At 40.4% G+C, this 26006-nt stretch overlaps 1 protein-coding gene across 3 annotated transcripts in view; it reads right to left on the reverse strand.

Annotated features, from left to right (window-relative positions):
* Positions 1-26006, reverse strand: part of LOC126480846 (alpha-tubulin N-acetyltransferase 1-like) — a 98396-nt gene that overhangs the window by 15303 nt on the left and 57087 nt on the right. For 2 of the 3 annotated variants that reach the window (XM_050104195.1, XM_050104197.1), the window contains one exon: positions 17793-17830. In XM_050104195.1, coding sequence (XP_049960152.1) covers positions 17793-17830 — 38 coding nt within the window. Of the gene's footprint in view, positions 1-16797; positions 17233-17792; positions 17831-26006 lie in introns of those variants that run through there. The other variant, XM_050104198.1, reaches the window with a different exon arrangement.

The following is a 26006-nucleotide window of genomic DNA, read 5'->3' on the forward strand; positions in this document are numbered from 1 at the left end:
AGACTGACCCAGATCTCATTTTGGGCAAGCCCTCCACCTCCCCAAACTTGTCCTATAAGTGCTCAACAAAAAACTGAGGCTTCATTGCCATGAAAGATTCCCCATCAGCTCTCGAACATACAAGGTACCGGGGCAAATAAGATCCGCTGCCATCCTTAGCCTGACGTTCCTCCCATGGTGTGGCCAGGGAGGGGAGCGATTTGGCATCATACATCTGTGCATTGAATTGAGCTCTTGATTGCTTAGAGACTGCTGGAGTTTCACCCCCAGCAAGAGATGATGGACTATGCTTCATCGCGTGTCATCCGCCCTGATGCCACCCTCTCCTACCAGGGTCCCACGGGCACCACCCAGCCGCAGCAAAGGCCACCTGGTGGGATGGCCATTGCCGGGAGTCCCAATGTCCCAGGGGGATGGGCATCTACTCCTTGGCATATGTGGGGAGTTAACGGCACAGGCATCAGCAGAGCGATCCCTGTGTGGTCAGGGGGCTAAGACCAACAGGGTACATGGCAGCCCCACCACAATGGACTGGCTACCGTGCTGGATGTCAGGTGCAAAGAAGTCCATGGTCATCATCGACACAGAAATCTACACTGCATAGTGCATGGTGGAAAACACACCCATGAAAGTGTCCTTGCCCAAGAGATGGAGAATGGGCAGGACTGCAATGCGACAACGAGAAAGTGGGCTAAAGATCTCAATGCACGATGGACACAATGCAGGTGCCCTTCCCCAATTGGCTCGCTCTTCGGAAAAATTTTGAGGAATGGAGGTCAAACCCTACAGGGGACCATCACATAAAGGCCGAAATGTGTGAAACTCCTTTTAGTCGCCTTGTACGACAGGCAGGAATACCTTGGGTGTATTCTAACCCACAGGGGGGAAGGAAGGTGGTACTATCTGGCAAGGCATCTAAACACTGGGAACAGTAGTAAGCAAAGTCATCAGCAAGATCATCAGCATGAGGGTTGTATGCACATAAACAGATATCATCCATAAAGACAACAAACCTTGTGGCAATATGATAAAGCTTGGGGGAGGCAATGAAATACTAATCGGAGTTTTTAAAATAGAGTGACTACATGTGGCCAATTAACGAAAGATGGAAATAGGAATTAGTAAGAATGAAGGTGTCAGATGAAGGATTTGTCATGAGCCGCAGGATTTAACTAGGCATTTGAGACCATGCTGGAGCTCTAGGATGGAACCACTGTTATGAGGCGACTGATGCAAGTGACTCACAGTCAGCAGACACCTTCTGGCAGGTAGTCACTGTGGCCCTACAGCATATTGAATGACCTTTTACCTACAGAAAGAATGAGGTAGATGGCAGTAATGGGATCAGTCTTTACTATATATTATGTTAGTATCATCAAGACATGAGGGGAAGAACAACAAAGTAACAGTTGAGGTAGAATATTCTTTGATGGTTACTGGAATTTTAAATGAGAGTAGGGAACAATGACAATTTTACATTCACACAGGCATTGGTTGAAGGGAAGTGGTCTTTAATTATGGCAAGGTGCTTTCATAAAGCTTTATCAATTTTTAATCTGTCATAATATTGCCTTCAGAAACGAAATCTTCATGAACTGCTTCAGTATTTGAAGAGAAACCAAGTGGCATGGTATTTTTACTCAGCTGATGAATGCTGATGTCAATCTGCCCAGATAACGACATTGACGACATTCTGCATCATTCCTCAACTCTCAAGCTCAGAAGTAATCCTTTGCAATAAACCACAATTTTTACCAACTGAATCCTGTAATATTAACTTGTTCCTCTTCCTTGTCTTCAATGAATAGTTTGCAGTCAGGGAACAAGTTGTCCTCTGTTGAAAGCCTTTCCAATTAGGAGTGACACAGTTATTGCTTTACCAATAAATTTAGAAGCTATTCATCTGTCATAGGAAACAGTCTCAATACCTTACTCAATACTATAACATGTCTGAGTGAACAGAGCCCTAGAACATAGCTGAAATTTATGGAGATTGAATAATCTTCAATTATCTGAGTATCAGGAAATCTAGTTTTGACAAACACAATCACTACTGTAAGCCCCCAATATGATAGTACATCTCTACTGCAATTTCACCTGCTGCATATTAACAATTTATCACTGCTTCTTTCTTCCGGAACTTAAGATTTGCCATGCTACCAACGCACTCTTTACAATATGGATATAATTCAAAGCACAAAACTCAATAACGACATAAGCATTTAAGCATAGTCAAGAGGTTAAAACTAAAATCACATTCGGTGCATTCATTCAAATAGGTGACCTGTGATCCATGAGCTTCAGTACTTAAAAATCACACCATATATGTCAAAACAAACTATGCCGTGCTCACTAATAATGTAAGGCATGGCAGATATATCTAGTTCTTATTGATAGTAAGAACTATATCCAAAAACAATTATTTGTTGAGACATGGGTCATTATGTAGCGATCTATCTGTTGACACAACAGGAGGTGTACATTCACACAAATTTCTTCCACAAATTAAGGCATATGTTTGATACTAGTACACCTCTTTCAGTAGGGATGCCCTCTTTGCCTGTGCTAGTCTGCTTTTAATGTCCTCTTTGCTTTGCCTGCCATGTGTTACTTTGCTGGCAGAATTCCTTCACTTCATCTATTTTGTGGTCACTAGTTCTGGTGTGAAGTTTATTGCTGATCTCAATTTTGCTAAACCTCATTACTTTTGTCTTTCGTTGGTTTAGTCTCAATCCGTATTGTGTCACTGAGTATCCTGTTCTACTTCACTTTCACTAAGGATACCAATGTCATCAGCAAATATCACTGATATCCTTTCAGCTTTAATTTTAACTCCGATCTTTGAACCTTTCCTTTGTGTCTATCACTGCTTCTCTGATGTACAGATTGAACAGTGAATGTGAAAGATTGCATCACTACCCTACACCCTTGTAATCCAAGAAATTCATTCTTCATCTTCCATTCTTACTGCTGACTCTTACTTCCTGTATGTATTGTAAATTATCCACCTTTCCCTACAGCCTACAGAATTTTTAACATCTTGCACCATTTTACATGGTTGAATGCTTTTTCTACGTCAACAGCTCCAATGACCATGTCTTGATTTTTCTTTAGTTCTCTGACACTGTGTAATGATCATAGAGAATGCCAGACCATAACTCTACTTTCTCCCCTTACAGCCTTACATTTTATCAGCAACATTCACCATGCATGCTTTATGACAGAATACATCAATGCCTATCTATCTATTCTATTGCTTGCGCCTTGTCCCATGGTTACGCAGGGTCGGCCATGGTTAATCGGATTTGGCATGTTAACGGTAAGGGGTGGCCAGATGCCCTTCCCGCAGCCACCCTGTAACCCCGCCCAGGACGCAATTAGTGTACCCCAACTGTCTGTGTCTAGTGGAATCCATAAAATAGTGTGAACATGTTCAGATGTCTGCGAGCTGTGGAACTGAAGTGGAACATGTGGACTAGCCCAGTATTCACCTAGCGGGATGTGGAAAACCGCCCAAAAATCACATCCAGGCTGGCCGGCACACCAGCGCACAACGTCAATCCGCCGGGCGGATTCAATCCAGGGCTGGTACCCCTGCCCGAGACCAGGAAGCAGCGCATTAGCGCTCTCGGCTACCCTGGTGAGTCAGAATACATCAATGCCTAACCATCCTTTAAAGCACAAAAAGTGGCTCATCTGAAAAGGTTACTCACCAGCACCATCAGTTCAGTCTTGGCACTGACATGTAACGCAATGACAGGCTGTTCCACTTTAGCACGTTGCTTAGACATCATCCTCAATTGCATGTAACATCTCTCTCTAAATCACAAACTTTATTATTTCAAGAAACATTGTATCTCTTGAATGTAAACTCATTGTCATTCATTAAGGCAGCTATTATAAATCACTTATTTTACACTTTATATAGCATCGCTTTACATGAATAAGGACAACTATCATTTTCCTTATCTACATATTCTTCTTCTATACCTAGTTCGACCATTCTCATGGTATGTACTGTAGTCTTCCATCTACGACATATTCATAGTAATGTGCCTCAGTGTAATTATCCAATGTGTACCCTCATATATCCAGCTTATAGAACACTAGCAGATGTTCTACACTTGTTGGCCACAGCCTCCGATTTCAGGTGTACAATAATTCATAAACAGGCATTTTGTGGCTAAAATGAGGCATACACACAGAGCCAGCCTAATTTTTTTTATCAAACTGATTAAGAAATAGACAGATTGCAAGATCACCCAGTAATGGGCGGAATGACACACATGTGACATATGAGGCAGTCTTAAATCCCTTCACCCTCACACAAAATACTGGAAGAGCTAACTATGACAGTGGAGTCTAGTAGTCTCTTGACAGAACAAAAAATGGCTGTGGTTGAAATGTGAATTATGCGCCATGTTATGGTTATGATACTAGACTGTTGCATGGGGGGTTGTGAGTTCAAAACCCACCTTAAATGTAAAATTTACCCGACACATTCCACATCATTACGAAGTGTCGTATTCATGATCTATGGAACAAATACTAATCTAATCTAATCTAATCTGCAGGAGCCACTCACATTACAGGGTGTACAGATCTGCTCATAAAAGTACAGAACACTTGTAATTGTGACTGTAGTAGAACGACTAACACCTCTCTGACACTTAGCAGACAAACAAGAAAACTGTGCTGCATCATTCATAGCATTGTCGACCTAGTAAAGGCACTTTATTTTGTAATGTCGACTCAAGGGCAGTAAGACGTCAGTGGCTGAGGCATAACGCATTCATAGCTCAGTGGTACAGCCAGCGGTCTAGCAGAAAACTGCCAGGCAACAAGGTTTGTCCATATCTGGCTTGGTGTGATAAATAACAAACCACTTTGGGAAGCCCATTGCACTGCTCAATACCATGACTATCATTTCATTTAGGGCAAGTAATCATCCAGATTTCAATTAACAGACTAATTATAATGTCATAACAATGTCTGAACCAGTAATCTCTGACTTATACATGATATAAAATGTGAATAACTATGAAACATCGATACATTTAATTTGAAGAATTTGATTCATTGGTAGGAATGTCAGAAATAATCATATTCTGTTATAACAAACTTGCAATGAAATAATGTAATACACTGTTCTTTTCATCTTTTATTCAAAAACATCTGGAACAAATCAAATCATAAACTGTTGTTATCCATCTGTATAAAAAGTGAATGCAACTGAAGTCACTAATTTTCAAAGTAATTGAGTCAATTTGAGGTATTATGTCCACCAAAACATGTCAAGAAATCATCGAAAGATACTTTGTGTAAAAGAGAGTGTTGCTGTTAATACTATTAGAAATCTCTATTCAAATATATATAGAAACATGGCAGGAGAGTCATGCTTAATTTCACCTAATGGAATTACAGAAAACAATAAGTTTATTATTCATTTTACTTAACTGATGTAAATTCCTTTAGTAATACTGTAATTTGGTTAAATCTGATATCTAAAACTGATTAGAGTATTTGGAACTATAATGTATGCAAGTCAGTACAACTGGATGTCATTATTTTTAACTGTAATATTGAAAATCCGTAATAGCAATAACAAAAACATTGTTAAAGCCAGCTAACTGGTGTTCTATGTTGATCAGAGTTTCTGTGACAAATCACGTCACTCTGTGCTGTAAATACGCAACAAAAAAGTGAAAAGGCGTACCTTTTTTGTAATTCACACAGCGCACTGAATGGAACTAAAATGAGAATCCAGTTCTCAGTAAGAATGCCAGGATAACATGCAGATCTCAAGATATGTATTCTGAGTTACACGCTACACCACCCATACAGACTGTTCATATTTTGAATTTTAAATGTCTTCAGTTTATGTAAGCTTATTTTTATTTCAAGATGATGATGTTATGTCGCAGAAGTGATTTGGAATATTTAAGTGTTACCCTAAATGAAAAAGAGATATCAAAAGTAAAAAATTTTTGTACTACTACATTAATTTTTTAATCTGTTCAAATTACAAAATTATTTCTAAAAACAAAGATGATGTGACTTACCAAACGAAAGCGCTGGCACGTCGATAGACACACAAACAAACACAAACATACACACAAAATTCAAGCTTTCGCAACAAACTGTTGCCTCATCAGGAAAGAGGGAAGGAGAGGGAAAGACGAAAGGAAGTAGGTTTTAAGGGAGAGGGTAAGGAGTCATTCCCATCCCGGGAGCGGAAAGACTTACCTTAGGGGGAAAAAAGGACGGGTATACACTCGCACACACACACATATCCATCCACACATATACAAACACAAGCAGACATATTTAAAGACAAAGAGTTTGGGCAGAGATGTCAGTCGAGGCGGAAGTGCAGAGGCAAAGATGATGTTGAACGACAGGTGAGGTGTGAGTGGCAGCAACTTGAAATTAGCGGAGATTGAGGCCTGGTGGATAACGGGAAGAGAGGATATATTGAAGAGCAAGTTCCCATCTCCGGAGTTCGGATAGGTTGGTGTTGGTGGGAAGTATCCAGATAACCCGGACGGTGTAACACTGTGCCAAGATGTGCTGGCCGTGCACCAAGGCATGTTTAGCCACAGGGTGATCTTCATTACCAACAAACACTGTCTGCCTGTGTCCATTCATGCGAATGGACAGTTTGTTGCTGGTCATTCCCACATAGAATGCGTCACAGTGTAGGCAGGTCAGTTGGTAAATCACGTGGGTGCTTTCACACGTGGCTCTGCCTTTGATCGTGTACACCTTCCGGGTTACAGGACTGGAGTAGGTGGTGGTAGGAGGGTGCATGGGACAGGTTTTACACCGGGGGGCGGTTACAAGGATAGGAGCCAGAGGGTAGGGAAGGTGGTTTGGGGATTTCATAGGGATGAACTAACAGGTTACGAAGGTTAGGTGGACGGCGGAAAGACACTCTTGGTGGAGTGGGGAGGATTTCATGAAGGATGGACCTCATTTCAGGGCAGGCCATGTGTTAAAGCACCCACGTGATTTACCAACTGACCTGCCTACACTGTGATGCATTCTATGTGGGAATGACCAGCAACAAACTGTCCATTTGCATGAATGGACACAGGCAGACAGTGTTTGTTGGTAATGAGGATCACCCTGTGGCTAAACATGCCTTGGTGCACGGCCAGCACATCTTGGCAAAGTGTTACACCGTCCGGGTTATCTGGATACTTCCCACCAACACCAACCTATCCGAACTCCGGAGATGGGAACTTGCTCTTCAATATATCCTCTCTTCCCGTTACCCACCAGGCCTCAATCTCCGCTAATTTCAAGTTGCCGCCACTCACACCTCACCTGTCATTCAACATCATCTTTGCCTCTGCACTTCCGCCTCGACTGACATCTCTGCCCAAACTCTTTGTCTTTAAATATGTCTGCTTGTGTCTGTATATGTGTGGATGGATGTGTGTGTGTGTGTGTGTGTGCGCGCGCGCCCGAGTGTATACCCGTCCTTTTTTCCCCCTAAGGTAAGTCTTTCCGCTCCTGGGATTGGAATGACTCCTTACCCTCTCCCTTAAAACCCACTTCCTTTCGTCTTTCCCTCTCCTTCCCTCTTTCCTGATGAGGCAACAGTTTGTTGTGAAAGCTTGAATTTTGTGTGTATGTTTGTGTGTCTATCGACGTGCCAGCACTTTCGTTTGGTAAGTCACATCATCTTTGTTTTTAGATATATTTTTCCCAAGTGGAATGTTTCCCTCTATTAATTCATATCACAAATTACAAAATTGATAGGCAGAACCATTCACAGTTCTTTATAAGATATTTATGGATCTTAAAAGAGCACAGCAAGCTGTTTACCACTTAATATCAAGTCCAAAGGCCTTCAACTTCACTCACTGACTGTAATATGCAAAAAGGGAGCCTATCAGGTGTGTATAATATGTGTCTCATTTGCTGCCACCACCTGCCAGGCAGCTAGAGTGACATTCCAAAGGTCATCACAGTTTATCGGTGTAGAGTGAGACCAGTTTTCTTACATGGTTCCTTTTGTCTCTGCAAATCTATTTTCAATAAGGTTCAGGCCAATCGAGTAGAGAAATTTCATTCCGTTCTGCAAACCAGTCCTGCACCATCACTGACATGTGTATAGGAGACTGGTTCAACTGGAAACAGATTATTCTCTCATAATATAATTGTTGTACTGAAGGGAGCATAATATTATTCATAACATTGGTATACTGAGCAGCATGAAGTCGATCACCTACCCTATGAATCATTCGAGGTCCACAGGACCACACCCACCCCCAACTGCCACAGATATACGCCCACTGTGAGATGACTTATGGATGCATTTGGAAACAAAATAGGAACACTGAGGCCTATGTACTCATACTAGACCATCATTCGCTGGTGAGAATACCGATTTGTCAGATAATGTGTTCCATCAGTCACAGTTGACATTGTTTTCAGCATATCGTAATCTGTATTTGTTGATCACCATAGATCCACTTCTTGATGGTCACTTTTGTGTAGTCCAGCCTCTCAAAGCCAGCACCAAGCCATATCAACCGATCTGGGAAATGCAGTGGTACATTTGAACTGCACCATTTAAAAAAAGGATTTTGCTGTGATGTGTTGACAAGATCATCATCCTGAACAGGTGTTGTTACAAGCCAAAGTTCAGTTCCTACATGCCTATTTGATTCTTCTGTAGTTCAATAACATTTTATCTATCATCGTGCAGTGCTCTCAGGAACTGTGTAATACTGATGGAACTGTGTGAATAATTCTCATGCATTATGTCAAACAGAGATAGTAAATTTTCAGTTTTTGACTCTAGGGAGGTAACCCTCCACCAGAAGTGACTCCCATTGTTTTATACCCAAAATTCCACGGCATTTTCTGTGGGAAATTAGCTGTGCATCACTGAAATGTGTTTCAAATAATACAATTGAGGATTTCACAAACAACACACAGAAGAATGTCTCTCTTATGGTGGATGTGATGATTCGTACACAAGACACTTTACATATAAAGCTTGCAAATTGTTTTATTCAGCTACAGTAACCACTAAAGAACTTATTTCATCATGATCATTTCCTAGGGCCTTTGTCCCACTACAATGCAGAGTCGGCCTTGTTACTAAGGATTTGGCGATGTTAGTGTCGGAGGGTGGCCAGATGCCCTTCCTGTCGCCACCCCATACCCGCTGGGATGGAATTAGTGTACCCCAACTGTCTGTGTCTAGTGTAAGCCATGAAACAGTGTGCACATTTTCAAATTTCTGCAAGTTGTGTAACTGAGGCGGGACATGGGGACCAGCCCAGTATTCACCTAGTGGGATGTGGAAAACTGCCTAAAAACCACATCCAGGCTGGCCAGCACAACGGGCCCCGTCGTTAAGCCACTGGGCAGATTCGATCCAAGGCCGGTGCACCTACCGAGTCTAGATAGCAGCGCATTAGCACCCTCGGCTAAACTGGCGGGTCTACTAAAAAACTTATATCTATTCAGTTATCAATTATCTATTGATAATACCAGCATATTCTATTTGCAGAAAGATGTTGTGCCCTATGTAACAGATCTTGAAAACTGACAAGGTCAATTTCCTGTAATCTTTGAAGCAATATTTCCTCATCTGTATATTCTCAACATAAATGAAAAGATATGTTCTGTTGCACTTCATTTGTGTCAGTACTGTACCAAACTTTAACCTTGGCTGAGATTTCCGCCAACCAAGTTTTGTGCTGTCAAGTGTACACTGCAAACAACTTCATGTGTGCTCTTAACTCAGCTAATGCAGAGGTGACTCTCCAAAGTTGTTGCCAGAGCATTTTACTTTACACATGAAGCACTCCTTGACTATGTGCCTTCAGTTCAGTTAATATATTGTTTTTTACAGTTATTTTTTACTTTTTTCCTCCCGACACTGCAAAATTTCAATCATGATACATGACACTAGTAAATTAGCAGCTACTGCCATGATCCATTGTAGCTTTTGTAGTAGAATAATCTTATGGATATAGAATCAAATATGGTTTCTGATCTATCCGAGTCCATCATATTACAGTGCAGCTAACTGTACAGTCCACTACCACGATTTTACTATTAAATTAATCATCTTTCATTCTAATCACTGCACTTTTATAAAGAATTCTGCAGTGCAACATATTTCATGCATGCATTCATCTGCCAATAATACCACAACTGCTACCATTACCCAAACATCACCACCAATCACGCCCTCCCCCCTCCCCACCCTTCCTCCCTTACACATTTCCTCTCCTTTCCATTACCACTAAAGGAAGAGTATGGATCAAGATTTTTTGATAACTGAGTTATTAGCCACAGAGCACGAGTTCAGACTGGTCAAGGATGGGATCAGAAAAATCAGCCACAACTAGTGCAAAAGAACCACGATATCAGTCGCCTTATATGATTAAAAGTGAAGTTTTTTTTTTTTTATTTTTATTTTGAGCTTTTCCTCATTACAGAGGCTTTTTATATTTTGAGCTTTTCCTCATTACAGAGGCTTATCTCCAACATAATAATTTACTCAGAAATTACAATACAATGAATAAATATTCTTAAGCTATATTTTCAAAATATTACTCCAGGTGTTTCAATCTTGTGTGTCCTCTTCCTCTGTGCCAATTCTAATTGTGTGCTCTACATTTTGGAGCCAGATGGTCATAAGTCATCGTTTTCTTCTTCTCCCTTCGGGTTCCTACTCCAGTATCAATTTTGGTATTCTGGCTTTCTCCATTCGTCGTACATGCCCGTACCACTGTAATTTCTTCCAATCCATTACGTCATATATTCTTTCTTTTATTTCCATTCTCCTTATTATTTCAGTCTGCCTTATCTTTTCTTTCCTGGAGACTCTTGCCGATCTTCTCCAGAAGTCCATCTCTAGAGCTTGTAATTTTTTAATGTGCTTCAGGTTAATTGTCCAGGTCTCCGTTCCATACAGAACCAAACACTCTAATATGGATTTCTATATTCATTTTTTAGCTCTGCTCATTACATTTCTGCTCCATAAGACTGAGTTAAGCATCCCAATGACCTTCCGTCCGCTACTAATTCTTTTATTTATTTCTGACTCTGATTTTCCCTCGATTTCTAAAATTGATCCCAAATAAAAGAAAGTGTTTATCTTTTTGATTTTCTTTCCTTCGAAGTATAGCTCATCTGAATCATTAGTCAAGTATTCTGTTTTTGGCAATTAATCTTCAAACCACAAGTTTTGTAAGCTACTCCTAGTTGACTGCACATATAGTTAGCATCCTTCTCATCTTGTGTTACGACTACTCGATCAACAGCAAAAACAATAAATGACGTAGGTAAACTCCATCTCTTTTTCTGATCCCATACTATTACATTTACGAGACTATCTTCTAAGTGAACCATGTTCTAAGTGAACTTGAATGACAATTTGTGGGGCCAGATGGGGATTTGATGCCTACTTTTCCTGAATAATAGTCCAGTACCTATACTATTGTGGTAAGTGTCTTTATAAAAAGAGTCCCCACAAATAAACTCAGTAATATTTCTCAACTTAGTGTAACATCAACTTTCGGTTCTTCTTGTGGCTTCTGGGCATATTTTCTTTCCATGTTACAGTAGCGGTTCATTAACATCTGTCAGATGGTTTCCATTCATTTTAATTCTTCCCCCTTCCTCTTATATCCTTTGGCTTATTTATTTTCAGCTCACACTCGCTTGCTTCCTCGTTGCCTCCTACTTCAATATTTGTTGCAGACCCAATGTCCTCCATTGATTTGGTCTATTATTATTAGGACAGATTGCTACCCACCATGTAGAGGAGATGTCGATTCAGAGAGGCACAATGAAAAGACTGCTATACATTTCTTCTTTCAGCCACAAGACCTCCTTCCACAGTAGAAAACATATGCATATTCACACAAGCACAAAGCGAGAGCTCCCTCCCCTCCCCCACCCCCCTCCCCTCCTATCGCTGGCCACTTGTGAGAGTTGTGCTTGTGTAAATGCCTGTACTACATCTACTCTGGAAGAAGACCTTTTGGCTGAAAGCTTTAAAGTATAGCAGTCTTTTTGTGAATCTCGAAGTTTTCCCAGTATACTGAATATTCTATGAGGTTTCGGGATTGCACCTGGACTTCTTGCCACAATATATTGGTTCCACCATTTTCAGGTGTCCACCATTGGAAATCTCTAGTTCACGATGTCCCTCTATAGCAAAAATTGGCAAGGAGATGCATGCACATTGGTGGCCATCAGTGGAGTATTCTCTATCAAAGTCCACGCCCTCTGCAAATACTGTTCCTTCTGTGGCATGCAGGCACATGCGTAAAGGTGAAACTACATGCCCACTCTGTCAGAATGCATGCACCTGGCACTAAAAGCAAACGTCAGATGTCATCAGACATGTCATAATGAGTGAAATGTTTTCTCTCAGAAGAAATTACAGAGATCAACAGGTCCCAAGCCTTGTCCAGTTGGAAGTCACCATCACGCTTTATTAAGATCTTGTGCTAGAATATTTCCACAGATTCTTTAATTACTGAGTCCCTAAAGGATCTTGTCGGGGCCAAGATTTCTGTGGCATAATAATCAATAGAGTGTCCTATGGAAATACAATACTCAGCTACAGCCAACTTACTGGGGTGCAAAAGGCGAGTGTGGTGCTCTTGTTCAATACACCTTGCATGTACTGTCTGACCAACGTATGCCACACTGGCAAGGAATTTTGTTAATTCCAGCTTTCAACAGCCCCAGATCATCCTTTACTGAACCGCGAAGAGCACTGATCTTCACCGGTTGCCAGAAGATTACTTTAACTTTATGTTTCCTCGGAATCCTGTGTACTTTAGATGAAAGGTTGGCGAAATGTGGAAGGAATATTCTGGACTCGAATAGCTCCTTATCCTCTTGACATTGTGGGTGGTCACGTTTCTTCCTCCTTAGTGCTGTATTAATCTGATACGTTCCTCTTAATCCCTTTGTCACTCATCAGAGTGACAGAGTTCATGGCCAATATAACAGCACTTTTTCATAATGTCCTTTCCTCAATCTATTTTTTATTTAAAAATGAAAATTTGAACAAAGAGACAGTGTTGCCCCTCTGGCAGCAAATGTTTTTACGGAAGACTTCAAGGAAAGGGCACTTGATTTGGCAGAACATAAACCGAGAGTCTTCTGTTGATATGTACGTGACACATTTGTAGTGTGGCCTCACTGTGAAGAATAACTGCCATGTTTCTTGCAACATCTGTATTCAGTCCACAAGGACATCCAATTTACGATGGAAATAGAGAAGGATGGTTGCTTACCTTTTTTGGACGTCTCTGTTGGTAGGAACCGGATGGGTCGTTAGGGCATTCTGTCTACTGTAATCCCACAATACGGTGCTCTATCTGCAAGTGTCGAGTTGTCGTCACCTTTCACAAACTACCGGCATCCTTAGAACATTGGTGTACCAGTCACATGTTGTTTCTGATGGAGACAGCCTTACAAAGAGCTAGAACATCTACTGGCAGTGTTCAAAGATAATGGTTACTCTCAACATCAGATTAATACAGTGCTAAGGAGGAAGAAACATGACCACCCACAACATCAAGAAGATAAGGAACTGGCAGGATGTTAAGGAAACACCAAGTTAGAGTAATCTTCCACCCACTGGTGAAGATTAGTGCTCTTCACAGTTCGGTAAAGGATTATCTGGGACTGCAGAAGGCCGGAATTAACAAAATTTCTTGCCAGTGTGGAAAAGCTTACAGAGATCAGATGATACACACGGTGCACGAAAGCTGCACTGAACACGAGCACCACATCCGCCTTTCGCAGCCCAGTAAGTCAGCCATAGCTGATCATTGTATTACCACAGGACACTCTTTGGATTATTCCGTCACAAAAATCTTGGCCCCCAACAAGATCCTTTTGGGGTCCAATAATTAAACAATCTGTGGAAATACGTGTAGTATGAGATACTGGTAATCGTGATGGCTTTCAACTGGACAAGGCCTGGGATACATTTATCTCTGCAATTTCTTCTGAGAGACACCTGACATTTGCTTTTAGCACCATGTGTGCACATTACTAAGAGGGCAGACATGTATTTTCATCTTTACGCACACATCTATGTGCCACAGCTGAAACAGTACTTGCAAAGGGTGTGGACTTTGATAGATGATGCTCATTAGTCTCCGTGGCAATTTTTGCTACAAAGCCAACACTGAACTAGCAGTCTCCCGTGGCAGACACCTGAAGATCGCTGAATGGTTGTCAACAGAAATATTGTGCCAAGAAATTAACATGATCCGGTTGAAATCCCAAAACCTCATTGTAGTCTGTTTGTCGTGCCTCTGTATGACTCAACATCTCCTCTACTTGGTGGGTAGCAATATGTCCTTTTCACATTATTATTATTATTATTATTATTATTGTTGTTGTTGTTGTTGTTGTTGTTTACTATCATCAACATGAACATGGCTGGAGACAAAGTGTAGTGGAGGGTATTGGTCATAAGTTTTCTGGAGGAAGAAGACTGGCATTTTTCTTAAGCAATCTCTGCAAACTGCAGAAAATCTAAATCAAGATGAATGCAACAGTACTTGAACCAGATATTTCCTGAATATGACTTCTTGTTTATGACTGCACCATCTCAGTTGATTCACACACTAACAAACTTACACTTGTCCCATCAACATTTGCTTTATTTGCATCACATCTCATCCTAAATGCCTACTTCAATTATCAAATCAAATTGTGTGAGCCCTACTCTCCTTTAAAATTTAGGCACATATTTGTTTCTTTTCTGTTTCTCTCTCAGCCTGGAGTACACGATCTGTGATCTGGTTAATGTTACCACTGTTTCCAGCAAATATTAATTACTTATATAGCTTCTTTCATCATCATTATTATTATTATTATTATTATTATTATTATTATTAAAAATATATTTTTTGAACCCAACTGATCACAACTGCTAAAGGAGCCTCTTTGCGAAGTTGATGACACCAGCAATGAACATTGTGTTTGTTTTATTGTTATGGTCTATTTATTTAAAAAAAAAATACATAACAGCACACTAAAAATGATACAATAAGCAAGCAAACATGCATCAATTCATCCTTTGCACGATGCATTTAAAATGCATTAATAAAATCAAAACCTACTATACTGTCTTTTTCTGATTGTCATGCATTTACACCCAGTTTTTATATAAACAAAAAAAGCTGATGAAGAATTAATATTGTTTTACTTTCATTGATATTTACTACTGTGCCCCAGTATTTACCTCATCACTTTTAAAGTAGTCTCATTTCACCTCAATGCACTTTTTTGGCATTTCTGCTAGTTCTTGAGTATATGATTGAAGCCAGTCTTTGTAGAATCTCTGAGAAATGTCTAATCTTTAGCATTGTTCCCTACTTCTTAAATCAAATTCCCAAGAGGAGTATCATTGGTGATGAGAATAGAAAGGAAGGAACTGGGAGCAGAGTGGCACTGTATGGTAGATGATAGATGAATGTGGCCAAACATCCAAACATAACACCCCCCTCTTGCCGGATTGATTTGTGAAGAAATACCATGCACTATGATAGCTAAATTACACGAACCCAGAGAAAATAGAGCTGGTTTATCTGTAGTGTTATTCCTAAATGATGTGAACAAATATCTGGTAGCACTCCTGTACGGAGAGGGAACAGCATGTTGGTAAATCATTCCCTTATTCTTTCAAGATATCAATATGCAGCCATCAATCACTATCATTTAGCATTGGGAAATGTTGTGCTCAATGAGAAACTGATGAAGATGAGCATGCATAACTAGGAAGGCAAAGTGTTTCTTTAATATGTAAGTGAATGAGTATAAAGCTAACCATTTATCATCATTGAAAAACATAGCTTTTGTACTGATGTTGATTTTTGTGACAGTGCAGATAAAAATACTGATGATTTGTGCTTTATAGAAAACAATTTTACTACCCAATAATGCTCTTATCACAGCAACTGAACTTTCCGTAATCAAAATGGAAGCAGCACATATAATAAACAGCATGTTAACCAAAATGTATGACAAGTGGGCACCAGCTGATACAAAACCCAGTTCTTCGTCGATAAGGAATGTAACTATCAAGGAAGTTCAGGAGATGTGTCAACCTCAGTCTTGATCAACCTTTATAAATTCAATAACTTCTACACCATGCTGCATATGAATTCCTCTAATGTTTAGAAACTGTTCCATGTCCCAGTTATTAAAGCACTCTATTAGTTCTATCTTTTCATGCCATTTAATTTTTTTTTTTTTTTTTTTATTTGAGAAGATAATTTAATTTCACATGATACCTACAACAAAAATTGTCTTTCTAAAGAAGTATAACTAGTTTTGAGGACAAAAATTTATAGTGCAGTCAGAAACAGTACTTTAGTCTATCTTTTACCTCAGAATGGCAATGAAGATGCTTTAAATTGTCTTTTGTTTTTTCTTCAACATCAAAAAAAAAAATTTTATTGCCAGCCACAATATTTTATAATTTATGTATATCTTACACAATGCATTCTGAGCAATAATGTTGGCAAAGTATTCTTGGGGAGGGGGGCGAGTGATGGGACTGTAACTGATGGTAATAGGTGAGAACATTTAAAACATTCAAAGTTATCAAAATGATGAAGCACCATACATATAAGAAGCATCGTGTTTAAAGGTTTTAAGTATACAATCTCGGGAGGGGTGGTGGTGAAGAGGACGACACATTTGGTAAACGGTTTTTTTTTTTTTTTGTTTTTTTTTTTTTTAATGTATGGGAGATAGCTTCACTAAATAAAAAACATGATCTGTAAAAACAGTTTTTTGATTTTTTTTTAGAAACCATTGTTTTACAACTTAAAGCTTTCAACAGTTATTTCACAGTAGATAAAATAATAAATAAGAAGTTTTACACACAAAGAAATGAAAGACTGTTCGACTATATCAAGTTACTATAATTCCAACAACACATTAACAAAATGCGAGGACTGTGACAGTGTGCATATCAAATCTTAAGCTTTTGAAATAGACTGAACCTTGGTTTTGAGGATAATGAGAGAGAAAAATAAAAAGAAATATAAAAGAAGTGGCAAATGGGCACATATGTCAACTATATCTTCATTTCAAGCGAGATTCAGAACATATAATATTATGCATGTCTCAGATCTTCCCTGTTCACCCTCACTGTGGAAAATTTGGAGTGCCTAAAAAGCATTCTTCTGTTTGTACATGGGAAAATCTTACCTAAAAAGAGAAAACAGGAAAAAAAATTATTTCAGTGATCTAAAACTGGAAAGTGTTTACTAGTAAGCTGAAACTGGAAGACTTCTTCATTATGCACATTACCAAATCACATCCTACTCAAGCATTCTTTCTGTACTTCTCTTTTCCTCAGCACTTGAGTCTCAGTTACTCAGATGTTCTTTAATCGATTCTGGTATCATTGCAAATCTCTACCTGCTCCTTTTCTTCCTTATACTCCCTCACCCCCATTTTTCCCAAAAAAAAAAGTGTCTAATATCAAAAGCTTCAGGTTTAATATTCTTGTTTTCATATTGTTACTTCCCTATCACAGTCCATGTATCAGCTTAGTGTTGGCCTCTTCACTATCTCAGTTTAATTTTCAGACACCGATCTTTACAGTTACTAACAAAAATTTATTGCAGAAAATGGATAGAAGGTACCTACAACTTGCTGAAATCGCTAATAAATTAATTTACTAACTATGTATCTTCCAACTGAATAAATCTGAAAGAACTTAAAAAATTTGTATAGGTTAGAATAATGTATACTGAAGTACTTACCTCTTAAGTTCACCGCATGGAAAAACATTTTGGATGATCTGTCAAAAGTAACAAAACAAAACAATCAATAGGGTAATAATATTAGCAGACGCATTCTAGTGTACTACAGTGAAATAAAAACCACACTTTTTACAACATCACAGTTTTATTATTATTCACATGTCTTGCTTATTGCTCAACTATTTTAATATACTAATGTTAGATTATTCCCCACATGCCCTTTTCATTGTATCATACAGGCTTTTAATCTGTCATACTTTGGAGTTGCAGGACAGACTTATTCACTGGGATTTGGAGTGGCACCATTCAGATTCTGCTGACGTAACAAGTGGATCTTACAGACTAGCCCTCTTTGATTTTCTTCACACTTTCAAGATTTAAAGGTCAGTGCTTGGACATAAATTTTGTATAGCAGTATGATGCACTAGCCAAACAACAGTCTGACGAGGAAGGGGGAAGGGATTTGAAGACTTACAAGCGTTGTTAAAGTCCAAAAAACATTCTGCTATCGACATGAACATCTGTGGTTCCAGGTGTAGCACTCTTGTAATCTTCAAACCACTGAGTCAATTTTTGCTATTTCCAACTTTTTCTTTCTTTTTTTTCACTTTTACTAAAATTCTACATTTTTTATTACAATGAAATGTTAATTAACAAATAATGAATCACAATTTGTTAATTTGTTTACAATTGTAAATTTTAATTACTGATCACTTGAAAATATGACTATTCATGAATTAAAATTGGTAAAAAATGTGAACAGTCTTATTGTTAAATTAAATATTATATACTATGACTGCTATTATGTTTACATTTATTCATAATCACTGGAATTAAAAGTATTTTTCATAATCACTGGAATTAAAAGTATTTTAATTTCTATTTTATGTTTTGCATTATTGAATCAAATTTTAATTTAATATAGACACTTGTTTCATGTGATTATTGATGTTGTTTACTTTCCTTTACTTTAAATTAATGAATTTGTGATTTGTACTAGAAAAGTAGGAGTCAACAACTATTAATTTTCATTTCAATTCAACAGTAAATAACAAATTCAAACAAAAGTACAAAAATGCAACCAGCAAGAAATGAACCAGCAACTTTGTGATTATAAAACTAAAATACTATGCACACAAGTACAGTCAGCTCTGATAAAAAGTTCAGATTTCTTTATATTTGGTGATACCTGGATCCCCAAATCTTCAAAGTCAATTTTTTTCTGGTGTTTTCAAAAAGTACCTCACACTGTTTTAGGAAAATGAGGTCTCGTCACTGATCTTCAAATCCTACAGATATGAAAAAAATCAAAGGGGGCCAACCAATAAGGTTGCTCTTTAAGACAAGGTGTCAGGTCACAAATGCCCACTGCTGTCCGTGTAACTGTTTGAAGTGATTGTTCTGAGGACACAATTTTTACCAAGTAGTGGTAAACATATAATAGACACACCTGTTTTGTAAACCTGCCCAGCAAGGATGAAAATGTTTAACATGGAACATGCAGATACAGAATCTCCAAATGAAAACAAACAAAGATAGAAGGTGGGAGCCAACTAATAAACGTGAACATGTGGATGTACCTTCCATTCCAATGCCAAAAGATACACACACAGCATTTTCTTTCAGTCTCCTCCTTTTTACATTACAGTGAGAGTGTAAAATTCACTAGATGTTCTGTCTGTGTGAGGTTCATGAATTTTGTCCCTGATTTCAATTTTGTTGACAAAAGTAATCAGTATAATACTTCAACATGTATAGTGAATATCAACCTTTTAAATAAATTTGGGCCACTGTAAATGCCGTCTTTTTTCCAGAGACAGGGAGCAAAAGCAACAAATACATCACAAAGACAACATTAGAAACAAACTGAAGACCCCCCACCCATTCACGCGCGCACGCACGCACGCACATACACAGCTGTATTCATTTCACATTTCAAGATTTTTTGCTATTCTTCTTTACCTTTACCTCTATAAGAATTAATACTGATACTGAAATCTCTTTGAATTAAGTGTTGTATGCTATGAGTCTATTCTCAATTTGTAAAGTTTATAACCTCATAATCTTCACACGCACCTCTGGGTGGTGTGGGGAGAATATTGTCAAGGGATTATCTCATTTCAGGGCTTGACTTTAGAAAGTCATATCCCTGGCGGAGTAATTTGTTGATGTATTCGAGGCCAGGATAATACTGGGTGACAAGGGGGATGCTTCTGTGTGGTCTGGGGGTAGGAACATTGTTGTTGGACGGGGAGGAATGTATTGCTCGGGAGATCTGTTTGTGAACAAGGTCTGCAGGATAGTTGCGGGAGAGGAAAGCACTGGTCAGGTTATTGGTGTAATTGTTGAGGGATTCATCACTGGAGCAGATACGTTTGCCACGAATACCTAGGCTGTAGGGAAGGGAACGTTTGATGTGAAATGGATGGCAGCTATCAAAGTGAAGGTACTGTTGTTTGTTTGTGGGTTTGATGTGGACAGAGGTGTGGATGTGAGCTTCAACAAGATGAAGGTCAACATCCAGGAAGGTGGCTTGGGTTTTGGAGAAGGACCAGGTGAAATTCAGATTCGAAAAGGAGTTGAGGCTATGGAGGAAATTAAGGAGTGTTTCTTCACCATGAGTCCAGACCACAAAGATGTCATCTATAAATCTATACCAGGCCAGGGGAAGCAGCTGTTGGGTCTTCAGGAAAGCCTCCTCCATGTGGCCCATGAAGAGGTTGGCATAGGACGGAGCCATCCTGGTTCCCATGGCTGTTCCCCCGATTTGTTTGTAGGTCTGGCCTTCAAAAGTGAAGTAATTATGGGTGAGGAAGAAGTTGGTAAGTGTGATAAGGAATGAGGTTTTTGGAAGATCTTTGGGTGGCTGTTGGGAGAAGTAGTGTTCAAGGGCAGAGAGACCATGGGTATGTGGGATGATTGTGTAAAGGGATGTAGCATCCATGGTGACAAAGGTTTCAGGTGGGAGGGGAGTGGGAATGGATTTGAGGCATTCTAGGAAGTGGTTTGTGTCTTTGATGTAGGATGGAAGTCTGCAGGTGATAGGTTGGAGGTGTTGGTCTACCAGAGCTGAGATACGCTCTGTTGGGGCCTTGAAGCCTGCCACAATTGGACGGCCAGGATGGTTCTCTTTGTGGATTTTGGGTAATAGGTAGAAAGTAGGGGTACGGGGCTCAGGTGGAGTGAGTAGGTCTATGGAAGCCGTTGTGAGGCCTTGTGAGGGACCTTGGATTTTTAGGATTTTCTGCAGCTCAGTCTGGATGGAGGGAATGGGATCCTGGGTAACAGCTTTGTAGGTTGAGGTGTCAGAGTTGACGCAGTCCTTCTGCCACATACTCCACACGGTCAAGTACCACAGTTGTGGAGCCTTTACCCGCCGGGAGGATGACAATAGAGCGGTATGTTTTCAGCTCCTTAATGGCACGGGATTCAGCTGGGGTGATGTTGGGGGTTGTCGGGATGTTCTTCAAGAAGGACTGGGAGGCAACACTGGATGTGAGGAATTCCTGAAATGTCTGCAAGGGATGGTTTTGGGGGAGGGGAGGAGGATCCCTTTGGGAAGGCGGTCGGAACTGTTCTAGACAGGGTTCAACACTGGGTTTAGTATTTTGGGGCTGTGTTTGGGTGGTGAAGAGATATTTCCAGTTGAGGTTCCGGGTGAATGAGAGGAGATCTTTAACCTGAGCAGTGTGGTTGAATTTAGGCGTGGAGCTAAAGGTTAAGTCTTTTGATAGAACAGATGTCTCTGGAGGAGAGAGGGATCTGGATGCGAGGTTTAGAACTGAATTGGGACTGGTGATATGTGGCATTTGACTGTGGTTATAGCTGAGATTATCATCATGTTTCACTTTGTAAGAGGAGTTATACAGCTCCAGGTATTGCCCTATCTTCAGTCAACTCTTTTCTATTCCACGCAGCAATGGTAGAAACGGTTTATCTTCACTTGTTCCAGTGGCTACTCCAAACTACAAGGAATGACCACACATTCCTACAAGTTCATAATAGAAGGGAATGAAGCACTAACAAGTCCAGAACGTAGTGAAGACAGCAAAACAATAAAACTGTTCCAAATCAGTAACCACTCAAGACTGGAAAAAAACCAAGTCAAATTGGTTGTGCAGTGGCGAGATACGAACTGCTACAAAGAATGCCGTGACCCCAGGCCACAGGCTCAGCAGCAAATAGTCGCCACTGGGTGGTGCCCCATGACGTGCATATCACAATGGCGGCCCGCAGCTGCCACTCACAGGCTTAGTACCTCTGACATGTCCACATCTGTACTAGGAAGGGAATCTGCATCACTGTCTGATACACAGCTCCTCCTCCCTTAATCAGCATGTAGGGTTGGAAATGGCCCGACCTATGCCAATTGCAACAAGGACGGGGAGAGGACAAAACCAGAACCTCCAGCAATGGCTCAAGTGAAACTTTCTCTATGGCCAGACAATAAGAGGGTGCCATCTGCATGGATTACAGCCCAATCAATGACCTCTGTGGTTCAACTTGGGTCAGCTCATTGCGAAGTGGCCACTGCGTGCAAAGAGGGTGGTGCCAAAGGGTTGTCCTCCATTGGCATCTCATTCCGTGACACGCACAGTCTACAATCGTTCAGAGTGGTCGGCACCAGAGGTATAGTCAGGAGCCGTGCATAGCACGGTGTGAGCAAGGGGAGCCACCTCAACTTGTTCCCATAGATTGTCAGTATCTACTTCCCGTCAATGTCTTGCACTAGGGCGGAGGGTGGAAGGGGGAGGAGCAGGCTCAGAGGCTGGCTCAGATCTGGGACAAGTCCAGAGGCGTTGCCTCATCGGTGATTGGGGAGGATATGAGGACAGCATGTCATGCTGTGGGCATAGTTGATTGCCGCGACAGACCAGCTGCTCCTGGTCAACCACCACCTCGAACATCACCCCATGTTGCCATCCATGGTGCACTGGGTCCACTTGGGATTTTGGCTGAAAGTGCGGGCCCACACCTGAGAGCCAGTACAATAACACAGTTGAAGGCAGAGGTGCGCTGCCTGCACTGCTGGATGCAGGAGGTCAAATAGGATATGTGGTCGCCTGCCATGCAAAATCTCAGGTGGGCTTTGTCCACTGGCAGGGTGTAGACCAGTACGAGGGCTATGTCGAAAGTTTTTAGCAGAATGTGTGAAAAAAAATGTATTTGCAAAAAAACGTTTACGACTTTTCATAATACTCTCCATTAGCATGTGTATTTGCAAAAAAACGTTTAAGACTTTTCAAAATACTCTCCATTAGCATGTATACATTTTTCCATTCTCTGAAACCACTTAGAAAATGTGTCAGTACAAGCTTCCTCTTCATCTGATGAAAACCACTGCCCTCGAATTTTTTCCTTAGTCTTAGGGAACAGAAAGAAGTCACAGGTGGCCAGGTCAGGTGAATAGGGGGGATGGGGTAACACTCGCACTTTTTCCTTCTCCAGAAAGTCCATCGTTCTGGCGGCCCTGTGCACAGATGCATTGTCGTGATGCAGCAGAAGGTGCCCATTCTTGGACTTTGGATGCTGTGACTTCCATGTGGCGATGACTTTTGGAAGACAATCGTTCACGTACCACTCAGCATTGACTGTACGACGTGTGCCCAAGGTCACAGAAGTGAGATGCCCGATCTTTGTGAAAAAAGTTGCCACCATCTGGGTGGTTCCTCCCCTGGAAAACACCACACAGAAGACTGTCTCTTCGTTTCAGGGTCATAATGGTAGACCCACGTTTCATCACCTGTGATGATATTGTAGGTGTCTTGGGACTTCCCACCATTGAACTTTTCAAGCATGAAACGACACCAGTCCACTCTCACCTCCTTTTGGCTTTGTCAGGGAATGTGGCACCCAACGGGCACATCTCTTAGTAAGGCCTAAGTGACTATGAACTATGGTCTGTGCTGCTGTTGATCCAATATTTAGGGTCCCTTCAATGTCGCAAAATGTAAGATGTGGATCTTCTTTGATCATTTTCCTCACAGCATCAATGCTTTCAGGAGTCACAGCCCCTCGAAAACTCGGGAAACCAAATTCTAACTGTGGCCCTAGAAGGGGAAGCTTCACCAAAAACACGCAGCACAGGAGAATGGCATTCTTCGGCACTTAAACCCTTTTTATGATCATAAAAAATCATGGTGCAAAAGTCGCCGCACAACAGCTCCATCCTGCACCGTCTCTGACTCAGCACTGCCTGTGCATTCTTACCGCGCTGTGGGGGGATCACAGCCAGCCAGGGGCTGTGCGTGCACATCCCAAGGTCGAAAAACATCGCTCTTTCGAATGAAAACAACCCCATTGTCCTCCGCCTTACGGTTTACGGGCTGCTAAAAACTTTCGGCATAGCCCTCATATGTGGCCCTTGAATTTGCCAACATCAAGATTTTTTCATCTGTGACTTAACATTCTGATTAATTGCGAGGCTTTGGAATTGGGTGCCAGACAAGTGAAATGGTGTGGTGGTCAGGTGCTCGATACCATAATGTCTACAAAAAACTCTAAATGCTGAACCAAAAAATGTGAGCCGCTGCTGGGAACCACTGCAGCTGCAGCCCCTTCTATAGCAAAGAAAGGAGATAAAGCCCAAACTGTGGCCCCAGAGGATGTTCAGGGTGTATACGAAGACAAGGAAAAAATTCCCAGATTTCCGGGTTAAAAGTACATTTTTTCTTGGGTGAAAATACACTTTTTCTGTGTAAAGTGATAGTATACTTTCCCTCAGAACCGTAAAACTTATAAATTCCTTGATTAGTTAAGATTTTCCACATAGGCGTATAACTTCCCAACACTTTAGAAAACAAACCCAGGAAGAGAAAGGAAAGGTGTTTTGAAAAAATCTTTGATGTGTAGCAACATGTACACTGCATATTTTCTTATTACGAAAGTATATATTCAAATTCAACCGAACACAGAACATTAGTTTCCAAAGCACTGAAACCGAAATTGCGATACACTTTTGTAAGCCAATCATAGCTCCTGTCAGTGGACTTGCTAGCAGATGACAGCAGATATTCAGAGTTTAAGACACCTGATGTAGCCTGCCAATAGGAACATCACTCTTAGGTAACGCAAATACACAAACACGAAAAGTTAAAGATTTCAATTTTAATACTAGCTAAGCTTTCACATATAATATTGGTCTTTTCTTGTGTGTGTTACATTTTAAGACACACCACACAAATGTGCCAGTAAAATTTTAAGTAATGACCTAAGCATCTGCACTTCTGGGTTCAAAATTCTTGCAACAAAGTGTTAAGCTCTAAACGAGAATCAAACGCTCTGTGATTTAAGAAATCACATCCATACACATAACATAATTCATTGTGAGTAAAATGAAATTTACTTTGAAAGTAATGCTTTTGAAAGCACCATTCACAGTATTTACCTGTAACCTACTAGAATTCGTTTCAGCAGTTAAGAGAGCGCCAGAAAACGGCGTTACTGTGCATGAGCAGCTACGATGACACAGGAAGCCCATATGTGTATAGCATTAAGAGATCTTACATTCCGTCATAAATGAAACAGGACATCAGAGGATACTCCAAGAGCATCAGAATTTTGTTAACCATACTAAAACACATCATTCAGCTTAAAGCGCACATTCCTAGTTCGGATTCACAAAGAAGTAGGCCACAACCTGATATAAAGCTTTTCAGTGTGGTTTTTGGGATACAAATTTTCTTGGATTACCAGTACTGTATTGTCTTATGTTTAGTTATTTACTATAGCATAATGCCAAACACGCCAGAAGATAAAAACATACACCTGAAATTCCGCAAACTGTCAATAGTGTTTCAAATAAATTGACTGCCTTTGCGAAAAGATTAATAAAAGCCAAATTTCTTTAGCAAACTGACAAAAGTAACTTAATTGTTCTGCAAGGCAATAATTATGTGAATGTATTTTAATTCCCTTGATAGCTACTAGCCACAGAAATTCATTTTGTTTTCATTTGACTTAAGAGATGTAAGCAAAGAGGAAACAGCAAAATCACTAACTGCAAACATGGGTCAAGTGGAAACTACCCCTCTCCCCACTACAACTCAGGCCGCTCTGCACATGATCGAATCTGGCACCTTCAGCGCGTTAAGACAAATTTTTCCGAGTTGGATTTGGCTGCTTGTTGCTACTGTTGATCCAGGTAACAGCTGCACTTCAATTACCCAGAAGCGGGAGAAAAGGTACTATTCACACATGACTCAACTGCGCATG

This window comes from Schistocerca serialis, chromosome 5 (assembly GCF_023864345.2).
Source record: "Schistocerca serialis cubense isolate TAMUIC-IGC-003099 chromosome 5, iqSchSeri2.2, whole genome shotgun sequence".
NCBI lineage: Eukaryota > Metazoa > Arthropoda > Insecta > Orthoptera > Acrididae > Schistocerca > Schistocerca serialis.